Source organism: Macrosteles quadrilineatus, unplaced genomic scaffold (genome assembly GCF_028750875.1).
Source record: "Macrosteles quadrilineatus isolate MER2022 unplaced genomic scaffold, UCM_ALF_1.0 Scaffold_4__1_contigs__length_99947679, whole genome shotgun sequence".
Classification (NCBI taxonomy): Eukaryota; Metazoa; Arthropoda; class Insecta; order Hemiptera; family Cicadellidae; genus Macrosteles; species Macrosteles quadrilineatus.
The window spans coordinates 33,927,375-33,952,160 of NW_026542597.1; the positions used below are offsets into that span (position 1 = coordinate 33,927,375).

The 24,786-nt window shown below is 33.1% G+C and overlaps 1 protein-coding gene across 3 annotated transcripts in view; it reads left to right on the forward strand.

Annotated features, from left to right (window-relative positions):
* Positions 1-224: 224 nt before the first annotated feature.
* The window catches only part of LOC128991755 (endoribonuclease Dicer), a 76,838-nt gene continuing 52,276 nt past the window's right edge, over positions 225-24,786 (forward strand). For 2 of the 3 annotated variants that reach the window (XM_054414927.1, XM_054414929.1), the window contains exons 1-8: positions 477-494; positions 9,525-9,743; positions 11,116-11,293; positions 16,396-16,521; positions 17,115-17,290; positions 18,312-18,546; positions 20,702-20,847; positions 22,128-22,302. In XM_054414927.1, the coding sequence (XP_054270902.1) occupies positions 9,559-9,743; positions 11,116-11,293; positions 16,396-16,521; positions 17,115-17,290; positions 18,312-18,546; positions 20,702-20,847; positions 22,128-22,302 (1,221 nt within the window). In that variant the 5' untranslated portion in view covers positions 477-494; positions 9,525-9,558. Of the gene's footprint in view, positions 258-476; positions 495-9,524; positions 9,744-11,115; positions 11,294-16,395; positions 16,522-17,114; positions 17,291-18,311; positions 18,547-20,701; positions 20,848-22,127; positions 22,303-24,786 lie in introns of those variants that run through there. The other variant, XM_054414928.1, reaches the window with a different exon arrangement.

The following is a 24,786-nucleotide window of genomic DNA, read 5'->3' on the forward strand; positions in this document are numbered from 1 at the left end:
TCAGGCCAGAGAGTTTTCTCTTTCTCTGGCTGAGAGCATAGGGAGTATGTTTAATCTATGCTGAGAGTCACTTCACTTTTGACTCAGCACACCTCACACCTAAAATTAAAACCAAACCAAACCTCACTCCCTCTGGTCCTGACCTGACTTCTGGTCCTGACCACGTCCAGTCCAGACTCCAGCTGTCTTTTCTGTCTGTGAAGTGTGAGTGAATCACAGTGACAGAACAGAGGAAGACCGGCGTTTACTGTGTTGAGGTGCGTAAAGTGAAGTTTATTTATTTACTTATAAAAACTAATTCCAATCGTTCACACCCATGTTTCTCTTTAAATTTGGTCATAGTAGGCCTATTAAAATTCCTGTTCATATTGAAATGGCTTAGTAGGCATTATACCATGACGACTAGCTTAGGCCTATCTAATAAGTTGTGCAATGACAATGTGATCATTAGGCCCACCTTTTGCCTTCAAACTAAACATCACACAGATGGTTAGGTAAATTTAGCATATTAAAATATTCATGTTTAAGGTAGAAGTGGTTTTACCCAGCATAGGCCTAGACCCTACGATTGTTTTGCAAGAGGCTATTTAACTTAGGCCTAGGCTTAAACATAATAAACCCTTCCATTCCAGGGTTTGGACATGTTTGACTTGGGTAAAGTTTCTTAACTGGGCTAGGCCTATGCTAATATTGATTGAAACTATCAAATTTTATTGGTAAACCTTCATGTGATTTTTTCACCATCAGTAAGTTTGGTTGGTTAGGTTAGGTTATGATAGTTTAATTTTATAGTAGATAGGCTATATTTACAAATATCGATTATTAAACTATATTTTCAATTCGATAGTTTCAATCAATATTAGCATAGCCCAGTTAAGGAACTGTAGCGGCTGCACTTTACTTTAGGTCCTACACTCATTCGAATGAAAATATCGATTGTTTCATTCGATATATCGTTTGGTTAGTTGGGTTAGGTTAACCTTACCTAACTAACCAAACGATATATCTAATGAAACAATCGATTAATCAATATATCGATCGATATTTTCATTCAAATGAGTGTAGGATTTAAAGTAAAGTGCAGCCCTATTTTGTTGACCCGGGTCAACAAATTCGATTAATTTAAACTTAGTAAAATAACCACTTAAGGTTAACATACCAAATACCGGACACACTGGATTTTGTCTCAAATAATAAGTGTGGTGTCATTGCAAAGCATCCTAGTGCGGCCATTTGACAAATAGATCAGTATTGTTCATTCTTCTAGGCCCTATAGGTACACTAGTGTCTCATTTTCCGCTTGTTCAAGAAACTGATGAGAACCTTTTCTGCAAAAGCGTGGGGGATTGTGGGAGAGCCCCTCACGTCGATTTAAGAAAATCTTTAAATTTATTTTAAGTTAGTTAGAAAATTAACTTTTTAACTACCTAAAAAAATTAATTTAAAAATTTTTAATTATAAAATTAAACTGTCATAACCTAACTTAACCAACCAAACTTGCTGATAATATAAAAAAATATAAAATAAAAATTGAATATTCAGCCATTACTTTATAATTAATTTTTAATTATAAAAATTTGTTATTATAAAATTAAACTGCCATAACCTAACCGAACCAACTAAACTTGCCATAATATAAAAAATAAGTAAGTTAAAGTAAAAATCTAATGAAGGTTTACTAATTTAAAAAAATAGTTCTGTTCATAAATAGAATTATAGGCCTAAATGCCTCAAATTCTAACTAAAGATTCGCAATCCAAGCAAAGCCTTGGACAAAAAGTTAGTATCGCGGGCGGGATCCGAACTGGGGTCCTCTAGATTGTGAGTCTGAGACGCTATCAACTACCACAATCACCGATCGAATCATATCGTCTCGTTACGGTAATGGTGATCCCTAATGAGTAGAGTGACGTCACGCCATGCCCCCCACTCCTTCTCTAAAGAGGTTCTCATCAGTTCCTGACAGGGGAAACCGAGATGCTATACTATAGGTACCGGTTCAACCCTTTGTTTCACACTTATAACGCAGGCATAAGGCCCATGTGGTTTAAAGAAGCTGCCAACCTCTTGGTAAAAAATCTTATTGTCATACCTAAATAGTTTAACTCTCACATCTGTGTTTCATTGTAATAATTTGCAATAAAAAGTTTAAATTACCTGTATCTGTCAAGTGATCCTGGTTGAAATTGTATTTAGCGAATTTCTCATATAGCCATTCGCCGTTAAGTTACTGTCAGGTCTCATGGTAGGACCTTGTTCTGGGACTGATTTAGTTTTATGTTTTTAGGTTCCCATAGGCCAAAAACACCATGTGTACGTGTACCCTATATTATTATATATAGGTATATATAGTACGTGTGTGTCCATTAGTACGATAACTAGAGTAAAAATCTATCTGGTTTCGATGAAACAACAGAGAATTTACAGAAAACAGTTTGAAAGAATTTCAAAACTTAAAACTACAGATAATAAGAATCTTTATTAAAGAAGGCAGAAGCCATGATCGTGGCTAAATCCAAAACCTCCCCCATGGTCCTTATCTATTTTCACTTTCATGGGAAAATTTTGCACATCTTTTGCGGTCTTATAGATATCATAATCGTCTTCCACAATTCACAGTAACCATTCTCGTTTCCCAGCATCGCTTCAAAATGTTAAATATAGCCCCCATTGAAGTGTAGACCATCGATATATAAACACAATGGATCGCGCGCTGAGTAGCAGCTGTGCGGTCTGGCTACAGACAGCTCCCCCCACCACTTTACGGGCATACCTGCAGCGCCGTCATTTAATGCAATGTTATTTTACACTTGAATAACACCTAACAGCACATGTGATTGCATCGTTTAACATTCGTTATCTATATTTTACAGTATTAACCGTTAATTGTGTAAGTTAAATTGATTTTGTTTGTTGAAAAATAATAAATATATTTTGATAAAAACTCCAATAATGTAAAACAGTTTTTGGAACAGTTTTGCTGACTAAATTATAAGAACAGGGGAAATAGGAACAATTAAAGACGATTAAACGATTAAAGAGTAGGCCTATGTATTTATAATTTAATTTGTACACTCAATTCATGAAAATACATTTCTTAATAAAACAATATCATAAAGAAACAACACAACGACATAAGGACACACGTTCAAAACAACATCATACGATGCTAAACAGAAAGCATGTTTTGTTAATTTCTTCCTATAATGCCAACCTTTGAATTTACATGTAGGCCTATGCTAAGGTTTATTTGTTTGCTTTGCTAGAACAAATTTAATTTGCACATAAATTCAGGAAAATATCTTGCTTAACAAAACGATTTCATATAGGCCTACAGGGTGTTCTGTAAGTAAACAGCCAAACTCCGGGAAATATAAATATGGGCCATATATATATGGGTCAAAATAAAGAGAAAATCAAGAATAACATTTTTCCCAAAATCACTTTGTTAACCAGATATCCGCCATTTTGTATTTTACATATATACATTTTTATTTTTTAAATTTTTTACCCATTTTTATAAAACTTGGTATGTAGGTTATGGTAGCAAAAGCCAATGTTTGAAAAAAAATTCATGTTGATTAAACTTAAAATTTCAAAATGGCAGCCATTTTAATTAGCCTAAATTGCTCAAAAACGGCTAATGTTAAAAAGAAATGTCAAGACACTTTTATTTAGCATTTTTAATTCCCTATCAAACAATACAAAGTTTAAAAAGATCGAATAAGAAATAACTGAAATATTAAGATATTTAGTTGTAAAATGGGACCTGGTTAAGGAAGCGATTTTGGAAAAAATGTTATTCTTGATTTTCTCTTTATTTTGACCCATAGAAATATTTCCCGGAGTTTGGCTGTTTACTTACGGGACACCCTGTATATACACCAAAACTAAAAATCACTCATGTACAAAACATCAAACGTTGCTAAACTAAACAAGTTTTGTTAACTTTTGCCTAATGCCTACCTTTGCATTTTTCAGCTGCTAAGGTTGCTTATTTTGCTTTGCTAAAACAAAGTATCTTAAAAAACAAGTTTTCAAAGTCTGTAAGTACATTTTTCAATAATGCACTATGCACTCTATGCACTCGTATGTATGAGATTTTCTTTCGTACGAAATTGAACTGTTCTTACTTCTTCTGCTAAAAAAAACAGTACGATCATATATTGCATACGTCCTGAATAATCAATTGACAACGGAAAAGAATACCTTGCTGTCAATGATGAGGGAGATCAAAGTTAAAGGAAACATCGCATCTCTTAATAAACAGATGCAGGATCTAGAACAGGAAAACATTAATTTGAAGACACAATTGACATCTTCACACAGAAAGAAAGAAGCCGGTGTAAAAGTGTTTGTTCCCTCGTCTTTAAAATCCCCAATTACACCTTTGACTAGTCCCCCGGACACTAGAAATAAAGTTCTAATTGTAGCAGACAGCCATGGAAGGCATGTAGTTTCTGAACTTAACAGTGTCTGGCCCAAAAGTGATTTAAATATCAGCTGCATTTTTAAACCAAATGCCATCCTTTCAGAAGTTGTCAGGGATATCAAAGGACTAACGAAGCACTTTACCAAGTCTGATACTTTGATTATGCTTGGTGGATCTAATGATGAGATAAGTCAGGCTGAAAAAAATCATCAAGCTATGATTGAGAAAGTTCTTAATCAAACTTCACACACAAAAATAATTGTTGCAGATCTACCTTACAGACACCATAATCCTGCTGTAAATAATCGAATAAGCTACCTCAACATGGACATTAAAAATTTAGTAGACAAATTCAATCATGCAGCCTTCTTGCCAATAAATGAGTTATCCCGTGATCATTATACTAGGCATGGCCTTCATTTTAATAGGTCTGGGAAAAAAAGGATAGCTTGCATGATTAGAGATGTACTTAATCCAACACCCAGTGAGAAACCACCAACTGTTACACATAAGGCCACTCAACATCAATGTCATGAAAACCAGCATGGGGAATATGTTCAGTAAATTTGAAAATGACTCAACGGTGGCATTTGCCCACACCATTTCAGGCGATCTTCACTGCAACAGAAATATGTCGGCTGGTGTAGCTGTAGCTTTCAAAAATAAGTTTGGGAGACCTAAAAAACAGACTACATTAATACAAGATTAACCTTGCAAGTTGTGGAGAGCGGCGCCAATATCTACAGTCTAGTTACCAAAAAAGATTATAATGGGAAACCATCAAGTCAAGAATATGATGAGGCCTTTGAACAACTAAAGGAAGATTTTAAAAACAAAAATCTGAAGACCCTCATCTGTTCGGCAATGGGATGTGTTCGTGACTGTATAGAAATAGAACACTTTGTGAAGAATATTGTACATTTTCAACAAAGGCAACAGTCTACATCATATCGCATGAACAGCCAGCTGCAAGGAGAAGACTGTGGAGGGGGCTTTCCCACTCTGACTTCTTCGAGAAGCTGCAATCATCTATTGCTGCAGAGTACAGTGATGCCACTCAACCCTCATGTTCGCTTTCCCAGGAGACTACGGATGTACACCTCTCAACCCTGAAGAAAAATCTACAAGAAGGAAAGAATTGTTCCAGCCCAGCCCTACAACAGAATCTCCTTAACCATGGAGTTGCTCCAGATCATCTAGAGTCCAGCTGTGAGGAATCAAGATCAAGCTCATCAGTGAAAGTGATGAATGTAGCAGAGCAGTGCAATGGTTTACCTTACCCAGATGCAAGTGTCTGTGCTATGGCTTCTGTTGTGAGTGCTGATGTTGGTCAAAATCAGAATGAGGTGCCCTCATCTTTAAACTCAAAAATCAGCCAATTATTGGATCCAATGTAAATAGTAATACAACTCACTATTTTCAGACATCTATTGTAAATAATATTTTTTGTAGTAGGGTAGAAAGTACTTTTAACAATGAGAATTCTTTATTGAAACTTCGGAGATCAGTTCATGATGTGTTTATGCATATGAACATTCAAGGCTTAAATCCAGGTAAAGTGGCTGATTTAAATATGTTTCTATCACAGTTTGGACGTAAAATTAAGATTTTTGCACTAAATGAGCATTGGATCAATGAGGACTCATTTAATATTTTTAACACCTTTGATAATTTTAATTTGGGAAATGTGTTTATAAGAAAAAATAATAAAAAAAGAGGAGGTTCTTGTATATTAGTGCATAAAGAATTTAACTTTAAAACAAGAGCAGACCTGGAAGTATTAAATGAGGATTTCATTTTTGAAGGTTCATTTGTTGAAATTGTGGAAATGAATTTACTAGTGGTATCAATTTATACAGTTCCAGAATATAACATAAGAAAGCTTTTCCTCACTAAACTAGAACTTTTAATGAATCAATTAAAAAATGAAAACAAAACTAAATCTATCATACTGGCCTCTGATTTCAATATAGATATTCTCAAAAGTAACAACTTAATTTCAAAATTCTATGATATTATTGAATGTAATGGATTTAATCTTAACTTCAATGAACCAACAAGAATATCAGGTAACTCTCGCACTTGCATTGATAACATTGCGACTCAAACAAAACTCAAGGTTATCTGTAAATATAATATTGGTCTTTGTGTATCTGACCATAATGCACTGTTTATAAATCTACCTAACAAACTGATAAAAGACAACAACAAAAAGGTTATGTATAAAAGAACTTTTAGTGAAAATGCTATGAACGAATATGTAAAAACTTTTGAAATTGACAAAAGTCAATTATGTTTGGATAATTGTAATGTTAATGATAGTTATAACCATTTTTTGAGTTATTTTATAGGGCAGTTGAATCATTATTTCCCACTAAAGGCTGTAAAAAAGAAATCTAAGATAAAAACTGTTATATTGGATTGGGTAACAACAGGTATCAAGGTTTCTAGCAAAAGAAAGCGTGAGTTGCATTGGCAAGCCAAAACCAGTACAGACCCAATTTTTCTTAACTATGTAAAGTCTTATAAAAAGATATTTCGTAAAGTTGTAAACAGTTCTAAAAAAATTTCTAACAGCAAATATATAAATAATGCATTAAATAAACCAAAAGCTATGTGGAAAGTTGTAAATAACGAATTAGGCATTAGAAAAGAGGATAGTTGTGGCAATCATATTTCATTAAAAGTCTCTAATAATGAATTAATTGAAGACCAAAATGTTGTTGCCAAAACTTTTAATTCTTTTTTTTTGAATGTTGTTAATAGCTTAAACTTGCCAAATCCTATTGTAAAGGGTGTCCATCCAAATATGAAAATATCTGTGGATATAAAGGGGTGTTCACTGTACAACTTTGAACCAACCAACAAAAATGAAATTTTAAAAATAATATTTTCTTTGAAAAATAAGACATCGGTGGGTTGGGATGAAGTTCCCATTTCACTCATCAAAGCAGTAGCAAATAAAATTGCTGAACCCCTCTCAGATATAATTAATAAATGTTTTGAATGTGGTATTTTCCCGGAAAAATTGAAATACTCTCATATTACTCCGATATACAAAAAAGGGGCTAGAACCGATATAAATAACTACCGCCCAATATCTGTTTTAAGTAATTTTTCAAAGATATTTGAAAAAGTTATCAATTTCCGGCTAGTAAACTATTTTAACAGCAATGATTTGTTTTATGAAAACCAGTTTGGGTTTAGAAAGACATTCAGCACAAACAGTGCACTGATTGAATTTATCAATGATGTTACAAAGGCTTTGGACAGGTCTGAAACTACTGCTGGTGTTTTCTGTGACCTGTCTAAAGCCTTTGATTGTGTGGATCATTCAATTTTGCTTTCTAAATTAAAAGACTACGGTATAAAGGGTAAAAGTTTTTCTTTATTAGACTCTTATTTACAGAACAGAAAGTATAGAACAATAGTGACCAAAAACGGTGTGAAACATATGTCAAACTGGAATTTATCTAATTATGGTGTACCTCAAGGGTCAATATTGGGCCCTCTTTTTTTCCTGATCTTTATTAATGACCTTCCAAAAGCTATTGGCAGAGATTTAATCTTATTTGCTGATGATACAACAGCAATCATAAGAGAGGATTCAGTAAATAACTTAATTGTATCAATAGAAAACACTTTGGATTGTATGAAAATTTGGTTTACAGATAATGGTTTAAAGCTGAATATTGACAAAACTCATATAATTAAATTTTCTTTTAAAAACAATGTAATTCTTGATAAAATTCCAAATTTAGTAGAATCTCATAGATTTTTGGGTGTATTGCTTGATACTAATATTAATTGGAAGATTCACATAGATAAGATGAAAGGCAAACTAAGATCTATTTCTTTTGCTTTCTTTCACCTGATAAACTGTGTACCTCAGGATACATGTATCACAGTTTACTATGGATACGTTGAATCCATCTTGAGGTATGGAATCATACTGTGGGGAGTGTCAACAGAAGTCAAATCCCTACTAATTTTACAGAAAAAAATTATTAGAATCTTAACCAAATCAAGAAGGAGAAAATCATTTAAAAACCTGTTTAAAAATCTTAGAATTCACACCATTTTTGGATTATACTTAAATGAAATTCTAAATTGGATACATAACACTAAGGAAAATTTGTCAGATGTAGTCAAATTTACACATAATTATAATACAAGGAATAAATATAATTTCAGATTACCACATCACAAATTGACGACTTTTAGGAACAGCCCTCAATATATGGGACTTAGATTGTACAATGAATTACCCCTGTATCTTAAAAATTTAAATGCTACTCAATTCAAAGATAAAATAAAAGATAAAATAATTGAGAAAGCCTACTATTCACTTGACGAATTTTTGGAGAACCCTATAATGTAGATAAAAATTCTCTGATATCCTACATGAGTTTATTTTAATTATTTTAACTATTAATTTTACTATAAAATACATCACTATGACGAAACACCTGTTCTTATGTATGAAATGTACTTTATAAAGAACGTATTGTGTAAATAAAATATTTCTTATGTCTTATGTCTTATGTCTGCTTGTACAATTGAATGCAGAATACGATTCTGTCATGATCAAAGTACATCACATTGAAGAAATACTACTACGGAAAAATAAAGCCACGCACTTCCGCTGTACAGCTATACTGACAGTAATGGCAGTGCATAGGCTGCCCGTAAAGTGGTGGGGGGTGTCTGACAGCGCCGGACCGCGTTTCAGCTCAAGCAACACATGCAGCGCGCGATCCATGTTTGTTATATATCGATGGTGTAGACATGATCATCGTCCCCATTGAAGTGTAGACATGATCATCGTCTCTCTCTCGGTCGTGGAAACATTGTTTTCCACAATTGTGGCAAAATGTTGAATACATTATTCTTGTACACCCCACTGCTGTATAGATATGATCATTGTCTCCCGCAGTCAGAGAAACATCATCATCATTTCTCGTGATCATGTCATTTGATAGACGCTACTTTATCTACTTACTGTTCCATTAGTTTGTGATCATCAGTTCCCCATTAACTTGTTATTTGTTATTCTACAAAACAAAATTTAAGGTACCGTATTATTTTCCAGGAAATAGCAAAATAGTAATAGCTAAATATTGAAAATGGCAGACACAGAAGAAACCGAAGACAAAAAAGATGAATTCGCAGCGCGAGACTATCAAGTGCAGCTTGCCGATATGGTCATTGAAAGGAATAAAATCATATTTCTTCCTACTGGAAGCGGCAAAACATTCATCTCAATTATGGTCATGTTGCATTTTTTAAAGCAGAACGATTGTGGTTCCAAGTAAGTAGTCTAATTTAACTAACTGTATTTTTCTAAAAGAAGAGGTTGTATTATAAAGATCTCAATAGGTGTAAGCAACAGATAAGTCTTTATCAGTACCGGTAGGCCTAATATACTTGAAGAACATCACAAGAGGATTGATAAAATCTGTAAGAATAATTGTTTTTAATTTGGAAGGAAATTTATTGAAGGCACAACAGTTTTTACTTAATCAACTTAATAATTTCTACATGTATGGTAATTTTTTGCTACCTTCAATGGCTTTGCATATTAAACTAACCGTTAAAACCCTTTGAGTGCTATACAACTATAAGTTATATCACTAAAATCTCTAAGTTATTGTTCACTAAAATCTCTAAGGGATAAAGAGAGGAAGGTTATTTTAACAAAAAGTAACAAATCAGCCAATGGTGACCTGCATGTTTATAGGATACACTTAACATCCGATGATTCGAGTTGAATGTTTAAACCAAGGATTATGAACACCTAACTATGTCCCAGTGGTTGTCGTATATTGCTTCAAACACACAGGCCACCAATTATTTGCCTCACAGGACGGGAATCTAACCTGAACAAACTGCCTAATTCCACTGGCCAAGCGACATACACCCTAGCCTTATTCTGTGCTTGGAGAATAGGCTATAAAAGCTGTCATTTAGCTGACGTTAACAATTGCTAACAGATGGCATTACCGACGGCACTACAACCTAATTGTTCAATGTGTTACTAGGTAGCAGCACAAGTTAGTCACAGACTGTTTCGATCACATTTTTTTTCAGCTGAACCACAACAGTAAAACTAAATGGTCACTGATTTAAGAATAAATGGTGTTACTGAGGCTTTACTGACAAACAGGTTTTTTTTCTAAAAAGTAGCCTATATTATAATAACTTTATCAAATTAAATCAAGTTTTAATTCAATATTACGTTGTAAAGAAGATGTCTTTTGATTTTATGAGATTTGGGTTTTAAATAATGCTATCAGAACATTATATTTATAAGAAAACTTGGAAATTTACAATGAAAACACAGTTTTATTGATTGTTTACCGCAAATACAAAGACTTTCTTTGTTTATTTGTTTTTGACTTCCTATTAGCCTATTCCAAATTAGTCTGATTAATAAATAGTGAGAACAATACAGTTACAATTCAACAACAGGTAATGGAATTAAAAAGCAAACAAAAAACCCTTACTAAATACAAATTATTGGCCTAGCACTCAAAGGGTTAAGTCCATCCGAAGCTACTCAAAACAATGGTAGCCTACAAGAATTGAGATCCTGTAAAGTTTGTTCAAAATATTTTAAATTTACAAAGTTTATATTAGCCTAAATTTACTTTATTTTTCTAATTTGTTGTTTTTCAAAATAGGAAAGTTGGCGAAGGTGGCAAGAGAGCCTTCTTTTTAGTAAACACTGTTGCGTTAGTTCAACAGCAACAGCAACAGATTGAAAATAAAACCCCGTTCGCAGCCAAGGGCTACTGTGGATATATGGGTGTTGACTTTTGGGATAAAGAAAAATGGGACTCTGAGCTTGAACAACACGGAGTAAGTAAAATTAAAATGTTTATTAATTAGCTAATTTTATTCAAAAACTTTTTACTCTGGGTTATTTTTATCAGTGATTTATTTTGAGTTTTGTATTTTTAGTTAGTATTGTTTTCTCAAGTGTTTTTTTTATTTATTTATTTTTTTTTTTTTATTTGAGAATTGGTTTTAATGTTAGGATATTTTGTACACCCAGAGATAATATATCAACCAAATTAGGAAGTTAAACATTAATACCAATTATTTCTGGAAACTTATATCAAGGCTAATAGCTGTAAGGAAAAATAAAAAGAATATTTGCTATATTCTTTTGTAAATAAAAATAAAAGATTCTTTACTTTAATATCACCACTTCATTTCTTCAAACAATAACTCACACCTGTATGTAATACTAGCTGTAACTCGCGGGCTTTGCCCCGTTTAACTTCTTGATTTTCAAGATTATCTCATTCGCATGGCTCAATCACGTCCTGGTTGAAGTTTGTTCGCTACGCTCACTCACTTTTAGGTTGGAGCTCGTTCGCTACGCTCACTCACCTTTGGGTTGGAGCTCGTTCGCTGCGCTTACTTGCCTTCAGGTTAGCTCGTTCACTACGCTAACTCGCCTCCAGGTTGAAGTTTGTTCGCTATGCTCACTCACCTTTTGGTTGCAAATTAGCTGTTGTCATAAATGTAAAAGAAATAATGGTGCTGCACCCTGTTGGTAATCCTTGTAACTTTAATGCTATTGAACATCATAGAACAGAACCAACTTGTTTAATTAAAACAGCTGTTAAGATTCATTAATTCCATTTCTCTTAAGGTTAACATGGGAAACTCCAGAGCCACTGGGGCAGAGCCGATTGGACGGATCACGAAATTGATGATGTATAAACCTATTCCATAAAATTCTACACGTATGTACCAAGTTTCGTGGCAATCGGTTCAGCGGTGTCTGAGTTTATCACTGCCAAATATATATACAAACATCCTCTTTTATACTTATAGATAATTTCGCTATTCCATAGAGGTGTGAGTAAACCAAAAAGTTGCCCCCTGGTGGGGTGTGGGCTGAAATTTGGCATGATGATAGCTTACATTCCCGATTAACATATAGGCATATTCTTATCTCAAAAATCCTTTCGGGCTCCGCCCCAGTGGCTCTGTAATTCCCCATGATAACCTTATGAGTATTCATATTTAAAGGGCAATTAAAGAATTTAGTCAGCTGTTTCAACTAAAAAAGTTGGTCCTATGATATGGAAAAGCATTAAAAAGTTATAAGATTTACCAACAGGGTGCATCACTATATTTTTTTTGCATTTATGAAAACGAAAACAGCTAATTTAAACTAAGCAGCAACAAAAAACTGTGATTCGCAATGAGAACTGTCAAAGTAGGATTGTTTACAGTTATGTTTGTTTTTCATTTCATGAATAATTTGTGATATTTTGCGAATTGTTGATAATTTATTTTTTTCTATTGTTTAGGTGAAGTGGTTGAACATGGCTATGGTAGGGGTCTGACTTAGGGGAGGTACGAATGAGGCATTTAGTTCAAAATTCCTCCGTGAACAGCGCTGTAGTAGAGAGCACTTTGGCAATGAAGGTTTACTAATCGCGAAAATAGTTCTGTTCATAAAATAAAATTATAAATATCTCAAATTCAATTTTATTATTTTTTAATTATAAAATTAAACTATCATAACCTAACCGAACTAACCAAACTTGCTGATAAAGAAATAATATAACAAAAGTTTAGTAATCGGAAAAATAATTCTGTTTATTAAATAAAACTAGAATTTGCTCAATTAAAATTTTATAATGGCTTAATAATAAAATTAAACTGTAATAACCTAACCAAACCAACCAAACTTGCTGATAATAAAAAAATCTTGGACAAAAAGTTAATGCTACCAGCAGGATTCGAACCCGGGACCTACAGTATATCAGCCCGGCACGCTAACCATTAGACCACCGAGGCCGATGGCTACCGACCGTTTTGTTACGGTCATGGCGTTCCCTCAGCTAATAAGAAGCCCACAGCTGTCATCGTAGCCTCTTCTATACCTCCCCTGAGTAAATACCCTATGGTAGATGTGTAATACTATAGAATACTGTAAATTTAAAAAAGCAATTTTTATCAAACTGTGTCCTCCCTTATTGCAAACGCAAAGCTTGAGTATAACTGCAATAAGCATTTTATACTTATATTCCAACCCTGTACGAAGGACGGGTACTCTGCTAGTATAATATAATGTAAACCAATACTCTGAATGCAAAATGCTGTCTTTGTTGAAATTCTGTTATTTATTGTATTGATTCTGCAGTATGATAGCTGTAAATACCAATATTTCATACACTGATTTAAATCAAGATGCATTAGTTCATGTAATGATTATTGATGCTTTGTATTCTATTGCAATCTTTGGCTAAGCCGATTACCTTGATATGTGACGAACACAGGAAAATTAATAGAATCATTGAAAAATAACCTTCACATATTGAACAGATTCAAAATATTAATACTCAGTTACACAGCAATACAGAAATGGATATTTATTCTTATTAATACTTCCAAAACCAACAAGGGAGAGAATTGATTGTGATTTTTTGCTTTCGATGATTTTGATGCAGAATCTCGGGAACCTAGGTTACTTTATTTAATTTATTTTTTGGCTACCAGGCTTCCCAAATAATATTTTATCAAGAACTGGCCAGCTGATTTATCGATGCAAGAGGGATTATTAGTGGATCTGTGAATGACTCGCACCTTATTGCTCAATGGCAAACTGGGCCTAATTGACTACTGAGTCGATTATTTAATTTATGTTAATGTTAATAATAAAATGATGTTTATGGCGTTAATGGAAGCCTATCCTCATAGCCTTTACTGCAACACTACCCTTCAACCGAGACAATGTCGTGATTTGATGACTGAATTTGTTACACAATCAAATGCTCTCTGATTTAAAAATGTGATACTCAGTTCAAAATTGTTACAATATATGAAATACAAAATGTTATAAATAGTAATACTGACGATGATAGAATTTGACCTTTACGTAGAACACAAAATAATAATATATCACAGATAATCATTCCTCTTAAAATTAACAGGCTATTTCAATTCAATTTAATAAATAATTTTCCATTGACTAGAATTACTATTGAAACCTAAATTCTTTGTATAACATGACAAAATCTAATGAAACATTTTTTTTACTGAATTTGTGACCATGTGCGTCGACATGCCAAATGAAACATGAAATATTCGGACCAACTGAGACATGATTTCTAACTGGTAAAAATTGAATACACATGTGAAAAAATGGCAGATTGGCATAACTATATGAATTCTAAAACACAAATAACACAGAACATTTACTTACGTACACATGTCGACACATTTACATTCACACTGACGAAGATTCACACGGACGGAACATTTAAAAACTGACTCGTAGCTGTTTGTCTGACCGAGTGAAATTTCACGACACGTTTTTTTCCGGTGTAAAGCTTATTAATTCTTGTTTTTCGAGCTGGCGTTTATTGATACAATTGAAAATACCGTCACGATGATCTACGATTCGTTAGAAACTGACATGTACTAATTTTCATCACGAACGCGAACAATCAATCCGGCATCTCAACTGTCTCACTTAATACTAATAAAACACACCCCCAATTGCAATTGGGTGAAATTTTGACAATTGCGATCATTTGATGCATGTACAATTTTCGCCCGAACGCGAATTTCCTAGCCACGAATTAAGATATTAATAAAATTACCCCACACCGGTGACATGGCGACCTCTTTCATCAATGGCGCAACTCCGAGTGACGAGAAGACGGCACAAAGTGGAGTCGTTCCCTGATCGTATTCATCCGCGTTGCGTCATGTTGGACTGACTTGTCCATTGCCTGGCGCGCATTTTAAATCCTTGCATTTAAAATCGGCACATAGCTTAGCTCTAGTTATTACCAAAATATGTATAAATTATAGATATATTCATCCGGTGGCCGATCGAATTAATTCCCTAGTATGATCCATGTATCATTGTGAAGTAAACAAAATACTAACTAATAACCCAACTTTAAATTTATTCGGCTACAGTTCTAATAAAAATCAACGAAATTATATTCTTGAGTAGGTCTAAGATTTTGGCTAAGGTTACTTTTTTCTCTTATTTAGAAGTCCTAAAGGCAAAATTAGGTTTTACATATGACAGAGGCATCTCTGTTCACAAAACCAATTCAAACCAATGTATTAATGTAGAGGTAATTAAAACCTATTTTTGTCTTAACAAAATAGTCCAGGGGCCAAAATACGAATTTCAATGTCAAATAAACTCAAGAACCCATAGCAGAACGTTTTTGTACTTTCTGCAACGGACTTGGAAAAATTTTTAGTGGGCTTACTTGGGCCAAGCTGCGTGTAAATGAACTGTGTGTGTGTGATAGTTTGAATGAATTTTTTGAAATAAAAAAGTTTTTAAATGCTTGTATCGGTTCGAATACGCCTACCTACTGTTATTAGCCTACATTGAATCGCTTTGGTAAGTAAAACATTAAACGATCGATGTTCCAAATGTTGATGTCGCATATTTTGTTTAATTGTAATGCATAATGTTTTGTAGCATTACTGTTTTCGGAATGGAGAATTTTTCATTAGAAAATAAAGTGTTTGACTTTCTACAGAAATATTTTCTGCAAAAAACAATTTTACCACCTTGTTATGTAGTTTTCTGCAGAAACTTGTTCAGGTTAAGTTTGAGAAAGTGTCATTTGGCACTTACTTTTTCTGTAAAAACAAATAATAAAAAAAAGTTATTAAAAACAACCAGTCGAGCAGTCTGGACTCTCTGCAGCCCTCACCGTCTTTTTGACAATTTTGCACTGTTGCCTGTCTGTAGTTCAGCTTTGGGGCCCAAAGCATGTGTCTCAAAACAATTTTAGATTCTATAAATAGCTGTTTTATACCAAGTTTTAATTCAATAAATGATAAATATATAGGCCATTTAAGTCAATTTTATTTGCATCGTAACAAATCCAATGTATTTAAAAATTAAAGTGAGAAATTATGTTTACAGTAGTGTTTGTAATTTTAGGTTTTTTTTTTAGATTCTCGTCATGACAGCTCAAATTTTTCTGAATCTGTTGCTGGGGAGTTTAATAACGTTGAAAGACGTTGCTGTCTTGGTGTTTGACGAATGCCATCACGCTGTAGTAGATCACCCGATGAGACAGGTGAGTACGTAGTATTGGTGATTATGATTAGATATGTCTGACAACTCGTCTCCATCAAACCCTGTAAATTGTGTGTTGTGGCACAAACACCGCCATGCCCTACAGTGATTTTTCCAATTACAACTCTGCTACAATTGTTAACTCTGCTCACCAGAATAATAGCAGCACATGAAACTGTGTTTGGAACGGGTTCTGCGGCATCCATGGAATTGGCTGCAACTGTTCCACTATGTTACTGTTTGGCACATATCTATGCAGGCGACAGTGGATGTTTTGACTCCTACACTGTCCCCGTAGGTTTTAGTGTCGTGGTCCAGCCATTTATAGGTGACGCTTGAGAAGCAGCAGTCATTCATTGGAGCTCTAGGACAAATCACATTAACTATAGAGTTTTAAACGTTTAAATTCCCAAGCGAATAAATTTAAAAAAAATTATCTGTAGTCCGAAAGAATTTATTAGTCTGCCAAAATGTCTGAACGTATTTGGAACTATAGAACATAGTAGACTTTTGGAGCTATGAGATTAAATTGTGCATCAGGGCTATGGGAAAAATTCAGTAAGGTTAGTTGATAAATTTATACCATTATTTCAGATCATGCAACGGTTTAAAGACGTGCCTGTCAACGATCAGCCCCGTGTGCTGGGGCTTACAGCCACTTTGATAAACAAGAACCTGAGTGTAAACTTGGTGAAACAAGAAATCAAAACTCTGGAGACGACCTTCTTAAGCCAAATAGCTACAGCTGACAATGAAGAGCTGGTTAAAATGTGAGCTATCAATAAATTTAGTTCTCGTGAACAACTTAGATGAACTTAGATAGTACTTAAATAATGTTTTCATATTCAATTTTATGTATGAAGTGATGTTTTAATTTTTATCGACATGAACAATCCAGTTTTCTCTGGTAAAAGTTCACTACGGAAGGTAAAAGGTAAAGGATCTCTTTGGTGTTTTTACTGTTTTTAGCAACTAAGATCAGTTGTTACATTACTCTAGCCAGCACTACTTATTGAAAGCACAAGGATCAAATTCAACTTGGTGCTCTGATGGTTTCCCTTCATGTAATCGTCAAGCAAGCAAATCCTTATCGCAGGACATGATAACCATGTTGCCTTGACGTAAATAGTTGTGGAAATAATTAGTTTTGTAATTAATTTAAACTAAAATAAATAAATATTATTTAATGCCACTGTAGGTTCTATATATTGTATTTGTTAAAAGTTTAAATCACAGATTCAAGACTTGACTTGTTAAGATCAAAGATTCAAAATTCCTTTATTTTACCATTACCAACACAACCAAATACATGGCTTTCCAATGTATCATTGGGTGATGATCTGAAGGATATGAAACAAAATTATTTTCTAGTTTTGTATAACTGTAAAAATCATAATTCAATATGAAACTGTAATCCTAATTTTATTTTGAAAAGATAAAACAGGTCAAAGTTTTAGATTGTTACAACAATCCAGTTCTTTTGCCTTTTTAAAGTAAATATAGTTCAAATTCAAATTCTTTATTTACTCATCACATCTAATAATGCATAAGGTACAAAAGATTGGAGTGTCGTCAGACCACTTGTAGTTTGTTCAAAAGGACAAGTAATCCAAAAACAATAATCAAAACTGTAATAGCCTACTCTTAATTTAAGTTCAACCTGAATATTATCTGAACCAAATTCAAATTATGTTTTGTTAGTATTCAACAACCCTAATCCGCCCAAATCTTAAATTGCCACTTCCACAGAACTATAGTATTTATTGTTATTTAAATTTGTCGCCATTGCAGGTTCTCGACGAGTCCTCGGGAGTACAAGAGTACTTACTTAGATAACGACACTCGAGGAAGAGTGTATATTAAAAGAAATAATCTATTTGAAAAATGGACACATTTTATTAACTCGTGTAAATTGAGTGATGTCGATACAGCGAACAAAGTCGTTCAGCCGATAGGCACTATCCAGGTGTTTGACAAGGCAAAGAAGACGAACAAAGAGCTGAGAAATGTGCTGCTGGATATTGTAGTAAGTTTTTAATCTGATACGATTTTATATTTATTTACATGCAAATTGACAAATTGTGCAATTTAAATTTTTTGTGGTTCTGATTGTTGAGCTATTTATAAGATTTAGTTTTACCACATTCTAGATCCAAGTTTATAATATGTTTGCTTCTTTAAATATAGGTTTATTCGGGATAAAAAAAATTAAAATTGAAAATCTATTTGATATTTAATATTTCCTCTGTAATTGCATGCACAGTACTTAAAATAAGTGTAATAATCTATGCCTGCCTTCTTTCTTATGTTAAAACTACCTTCTTTGAATTAACATATGTTTTATTTTATTATTATGATTTTTGTAAACAGTGTCCAAATAAATACACATCTTTTGTCAAGTCCTATTTATTTTTGTCTTGTCTGTCTTTAACCCTCCGAGTGCCATGCGTCGCTGCAGCGACTCACGAACACTGTTTACAAAAAGGCTCTATGACTGACTGAATCGGATTGAACTGGATCGAGTTAGGTATCGTTCTTTTCGTTAAATTATAAGCTTTCTCCAGAGGTCTGTCTCAGCGCTGTATGTTCTCCGAGCCGATCGTAATTGTAGCAGACAGCTGACGTGCGTATTCGTAAACAGCTTGGTTATCCTCGGACCGATGACTGATGTGTTTTATTACGTTTATCATTGTTTTAGTGTTAAAAATCAAAAGTAGTGAAATACGTGGTGCATTATAAGAAGATTTAAGTGATTTTGAAGGGCTGGTTGATGATCCTGAAGAAGTAGGTAGTGATATTGATGTAAATTATCAGCCAGATTCCTAGCTATGGTTATGCTATGCATTCTTAGCTAAACGCAATGTACTGAAATCTGTTTTTCACTCATAACTTATTTATTTGATAACTTACCTCACTATATGATTATATATTTGTAATCCTCATAAAGTTTAGAACAAAGTGGCTATTTTCAAATATTTATAGGCCTATAATTTATACAATTTCATTGAGCGCAAACTTTTTTTTTTTTTTTAATTTTCCAAAATATTTTTTTTTACCTAAAAATTTTTTTTTAAACAAATGTTCCTTATGTTTTATATATAATATTGAAGCCCATGATTTTCCAAACAAAATGGTATATAAAACAGTATAATTAACATTGTTTTTAAGCTTCTCAGATCCGTTTTAATAAAACCTTGCAAATGAGCTAAAAATAGGCAGACATTAAGGCCAAAACAAGGGACACTCGGAGGGTTAATATTTTTAACAATAAGTTTGTATACTATATTAGCATAGTCTCAGAATACAAGGTCACGGTGTTGGTGTGTGTGCAAGCTCCGCTATGAATTGTGTAATGTCTGTTTTGACAGGGTGTGGCTTTTCCACCTTGGTCTCGCTTTGACCTTATATTAGAGTGGTAGATAAAATTAGTGAATAAATTGTTTCCCCCCATCTAACTAGAATATAGACACATTTTCACTGTCCAGATTGCCTTATTTTGTCAGTAAAACAACTTGAGGTCTTTTAATCTACTTTTTACGTACGTGTTATAGTTGACTTGATGATCCGATAGTTGATCGTCCTACACACTCTGTAGTCTAAGTATGTATGACTCGGCCACTATGTGTACAATACTGCAATTTGATTCATGTGTGACAGGAAACTCGCATCTTTCCAGTCCGATTCTGCAATCCTTACAGTAAACAGTTGTGATTAAGCCTACCTAGCAGAACAAGTACATTACTGCGTTTCGATTTACTATCCAAAAATTTAACTCAAAGGTTTCAAATCTGAATTTTTCAGCAGCCTACCCTTTGCAGTTAGGCCTGATTTAATTTCAAACTAACTATTTAACAATATTTTGGCCTACAAGATTTAAGCTACATGTGTCAGTTAATATGTAAAATCAAATTGGTATTTTTATTTAATTGCTTTGTTTGTTAAATAATTCCTAAACTGAATTTGAACACCCCAATCGAGGAGGGCTTAATAATACTTGATAAGTTAATTTTCTAAGCTTTGTAGGTTAAATTTAGTACGTTTGACTTTGTTAATCCGACTCTCTTTTCGGGTTAGAGTCAACTGTTTTCTCTTTGATACTGCAGGTATGGCAACCGAACATTATTAGATTCTCACTGCAGTCACTGGCTTAAAAACCCACGGATAAACTTTTTTTATAACAGGTCAACATGGATCAATTGGGAACGTATGGAGGCTACGTTGCTGTACTCGCTCGTCTTATCCAGATGCAAAAGATCATTCACGACTGCGAATCGGAAGTGTTGAGGACTGTGTTCAACGCTATCTTCACTAACCTGATTTTTTTCCAGTAGGTTCTTTACATATTTTTCTCTTACATGCTGATTAACTTATTGTTTAGAAATTTAAATTTAACATTGGACAAACTATAACCAGTGTCTCATGAAATAAGGGTGAGATTTCTTGTATGACCTCCTGGGCTGTATCAGCTGTCTTAACTTAACACCTGATTAATTTCCCAAAAATTTTGTAACATTCCCAGATTTTGACCTTAAGTATATCCAAACTTGTTTTGTATGTTTATTTTGTTATGAAAAAATCTGGCATAGCAAAAATAGTGGTTTTGTTGGCTGATAAGCTATATTTTTCATTCATGATGCTTCTTTTCAAAAATATAGCTGTATAATTAAATTTGAGTCTAAAAATCCACATATTAATGTCACAGAAAGTTTTACAACAGACTCAGTAAAATTTTTCAATTATATCCAACTCACTCGATGTTTTTAAAACAATTCTATAATTGGCTTTAAAAAATTGCTTTTATTCCCTCTTGGATTTTTAGAGGAGAGGAAAATTGTGTTTTAGTTTTTTAGCTTATATTTTATGTAGACCTAGTTTTATGACCATTAACTAGGCTATTTATATTCTTGTAAAAATATTTATTGTCGATGCTTAAAAAAGTTCAATGCTTTTATTTGTTCTGTTGCCCAAATACAAAATAAATTTACATTTGTTTTTATCATCCCAGTTTCAACTTGAATTATATTAATTACCTTTTTTTGTCGACTGGTTCTATGTACATTTTGCCAGCTTGTGTGGTGTCTTTGGGAGTCTTCTAGGCAGTTGATAAATTTAAACTCAAAAATATCTTGAAAACATGTAAAAGTGTGTCTACTTCTCTGGCGATGCCTTTGATTACTTATACAGTATTCTTTTGTCAATCGTGATAGTAACTGATATTTATTGTGGTAGCTTGAAAGGACTGACTTGTTCTATTCTTTAGTTCTACAGTATGTGTAATATTGTACTAAAAATTATATCATTAACTGGGAAACAGCTGATCTGTGTAGTTTAGTTTGACATTTTAATCTTGAATTTGTCTTAATAGTTTTTTACTATTGTCTTAATTTATTACTTGTTTGAATGTATGATTAGACTTTCTTTGTTGTTAGAACAGGATTTCAATTGTTCTCACAATTTTAACATGTCTAATCTTTACTATACTCATAGGGAACTTTTTATAAAACATTTTTTTTTTTTTTACTTTCAGTACTAATGTTACTTATGTTATACTATTTTTAATTTTATTTGTTCATTCAACTAATGTCACAAATGTTCGTTTGTTTGCAGGAAGATACTTGAGAATGAGATGGGTAAAAGGAGTGAATTGGAACTTATAAATCGGTATTCTTCCCCAAAAGTCCTAAATTTGTTCCAAATTTTAGAGAAATTGAAAAAGGATGACTCAGTAATCATATTTGTCAAAAGACGATTCACGGCAAAAATATTGCACAAACTGCTCAGTGTAAGTTCAAGTTTTATATTTCATCTTCTTATTCCAAATTTATTTAGGGGTATTCAAATTCAACTGGAATATGTAATAAAACTAGGGTTGCTTTCAGAGAGGTGAAAGCCAGTTGAGCGGAACAAACGTGATTTGATATTTGTATAAGTAACTAAATGTAAAAAAGTCGATAGATGTACTAATACTTGTTTTATTGATTAAAATTATAACAATTCAAATTTGAAATTTGTTTTTACTACATCTTGTTATTCAGATACCTCTTCCAATATGGTAGTTTTGACCAGGAAAATATTACAGTATTTGGAATCTGATATTAACATCCAAAAAGGGAATTTAAAAGAGAAAGGAAGTTTAACATTCAAATTCAACTGTAGCCTACAACAAATACATTTGACTTAATTTTTGACCCTTACAATCGGTTAAAGTATTAAAGTATCAAAAAACAGTAACTATTAAAAAAACGAGTATTAAAGTATAACAACAGGGGGGGGGGGGGAATTTGACATTTAAATTAAACTGTGCAACATAAACATTGGTCTTCATTTCAACCCTTGCAATCGGTTAAACTCAGCTTTCTTTGCTAGAAATAATTTATGATTGTTAATACCAAGTGTTGGGTAACTGTGTTGCGTTGAAAATAAACTTATAATATAAAATAACTAAAGAGCTTTAAGTGGACTGTAATCATACTAATATTATAAATGTGAAAGTTTGTGTGTTTGTTTATTTGTTTGTTTGTTTGAAGTTCAATCACACATTAACTACTGGTCGGATTGTGTTGAAATTTGGTATGATGATAGCTCACATTCCCGATTAACATATAGACATATTCTTACCTCAAAAATCCTTTCGGGCTCCGCCCCAGCGGCTCTAGATTTTCCCATGTTAACCTTATGAGTATTCATATTAAAAAGGAATTAAATATTTTTGCCAGCTGTTTCAACTACACAAGTTGTTTCTATGATATTCAATAGGTTTACCAACAGGGTGCAGCACCATTAGTTCTTTATACATTTATGACAACAGCTAATTTGAACCAAGCAGCAACAAAAACCTGAGTGTGAGAACTTTACTTCTTTCTAATGTTTAGGTGAAGTGTTAGAACATATGGCTATGGTAGATGTTTTATATACTATAGTATAAGTATACCGTAGATTATAGTAAACCGAATTTTCTCAAAACGTGTCCTCTCTCATTGCAAATGCAAAGTATTTAACTACAATAAGCATTGTATACCAACCCCGTACGAAGGTACTCAGCTAGTTGTGTATATTTTTGAAAAAAACAATGAATATAACAGATGATAATTAAATCATTCCAAATACAAATGTAATAGAGGAAACAAGCAATATGATAATATGGCAAAGAGTATCAAACACCAAGTATTCTTGATGGAGGATATGATTGTAATGTAACTGGAATGTAGGTCTTCTACCATTATTAGGACGATTTAGAGACGGCATTTTAATACTGGCCTTAATAAAACCATTGGCCATTGGATACAGAAGATTTTGATGAAAAAGCTGGCTACAAATTTAACATGGGGGTGTAAGACTCAAATGTAAAACACCTTTAAAAGACTAAAATTAACTGAATTATCAATCATGAATTTCAATGTGTAAAAACTGCAAAAAGACTATGGCTTATTGAACAATAAAATAAGATGGCTGAAATTTGGGCCTAAACATAAGTAATAAGTAAACATCGCATTCAGCTGATTTAAGTGAAAACAGAATAATAATAAGAAGGGAAGACATGTCTTAAATATACAATGTAGATAATATAATTAGAAATTAGTAGTCTACTTCTGGACAGGCCTAGACAATTATCCATACCGTGATTAAAAGTGTACTTCTATAAGCCCAGGTAATTAATTATTTACTTATTATTACGGTTGTAACTGGACGTATGTATAGTCCAAGGCTTGGCAATCAAATAACAGTATTTATATAGGATAGGCTACTGTTATCAACATTTGAAATTACTGAATTGTTACCAAATTACTGTTTCTCAAAATGCAGATTCCATTTCAGCCGAGCCATTAAAATGAGGATTTGCCGAACAATTATTAATATTACAGAATCTATCTATATATTAATAGGCAAGCATGTTTCTTTAAAACCTTTTTTCTCAGCTCGTGTGCATCGTAGGGAAAATCTACGCATACTGTTAGAAAGCTATTTTCCTGTAGGTGTGCAGAATCCCTTTATAAATTAAAATAGGCTCAAAAATAAGCACAAAAAATGAAGTTAAAATTTTGAAAAATTTGACATGGATATTATGAGTTGCCATGCTGGTGACGAAATAACAACGAAATATAAACAGAAAATCAAAACAAATGGAAGAAACTCCAATCACATGTTCTATTCAAAGTGTGGAATGAAAAGAAAGAAGTCTGTACATTAAATATTTTTGGTCGAGTTTCGACCACTGGACGACCTCTAGTAGTATTTAATGATGTACAACTTTTCACATTTCATAAAT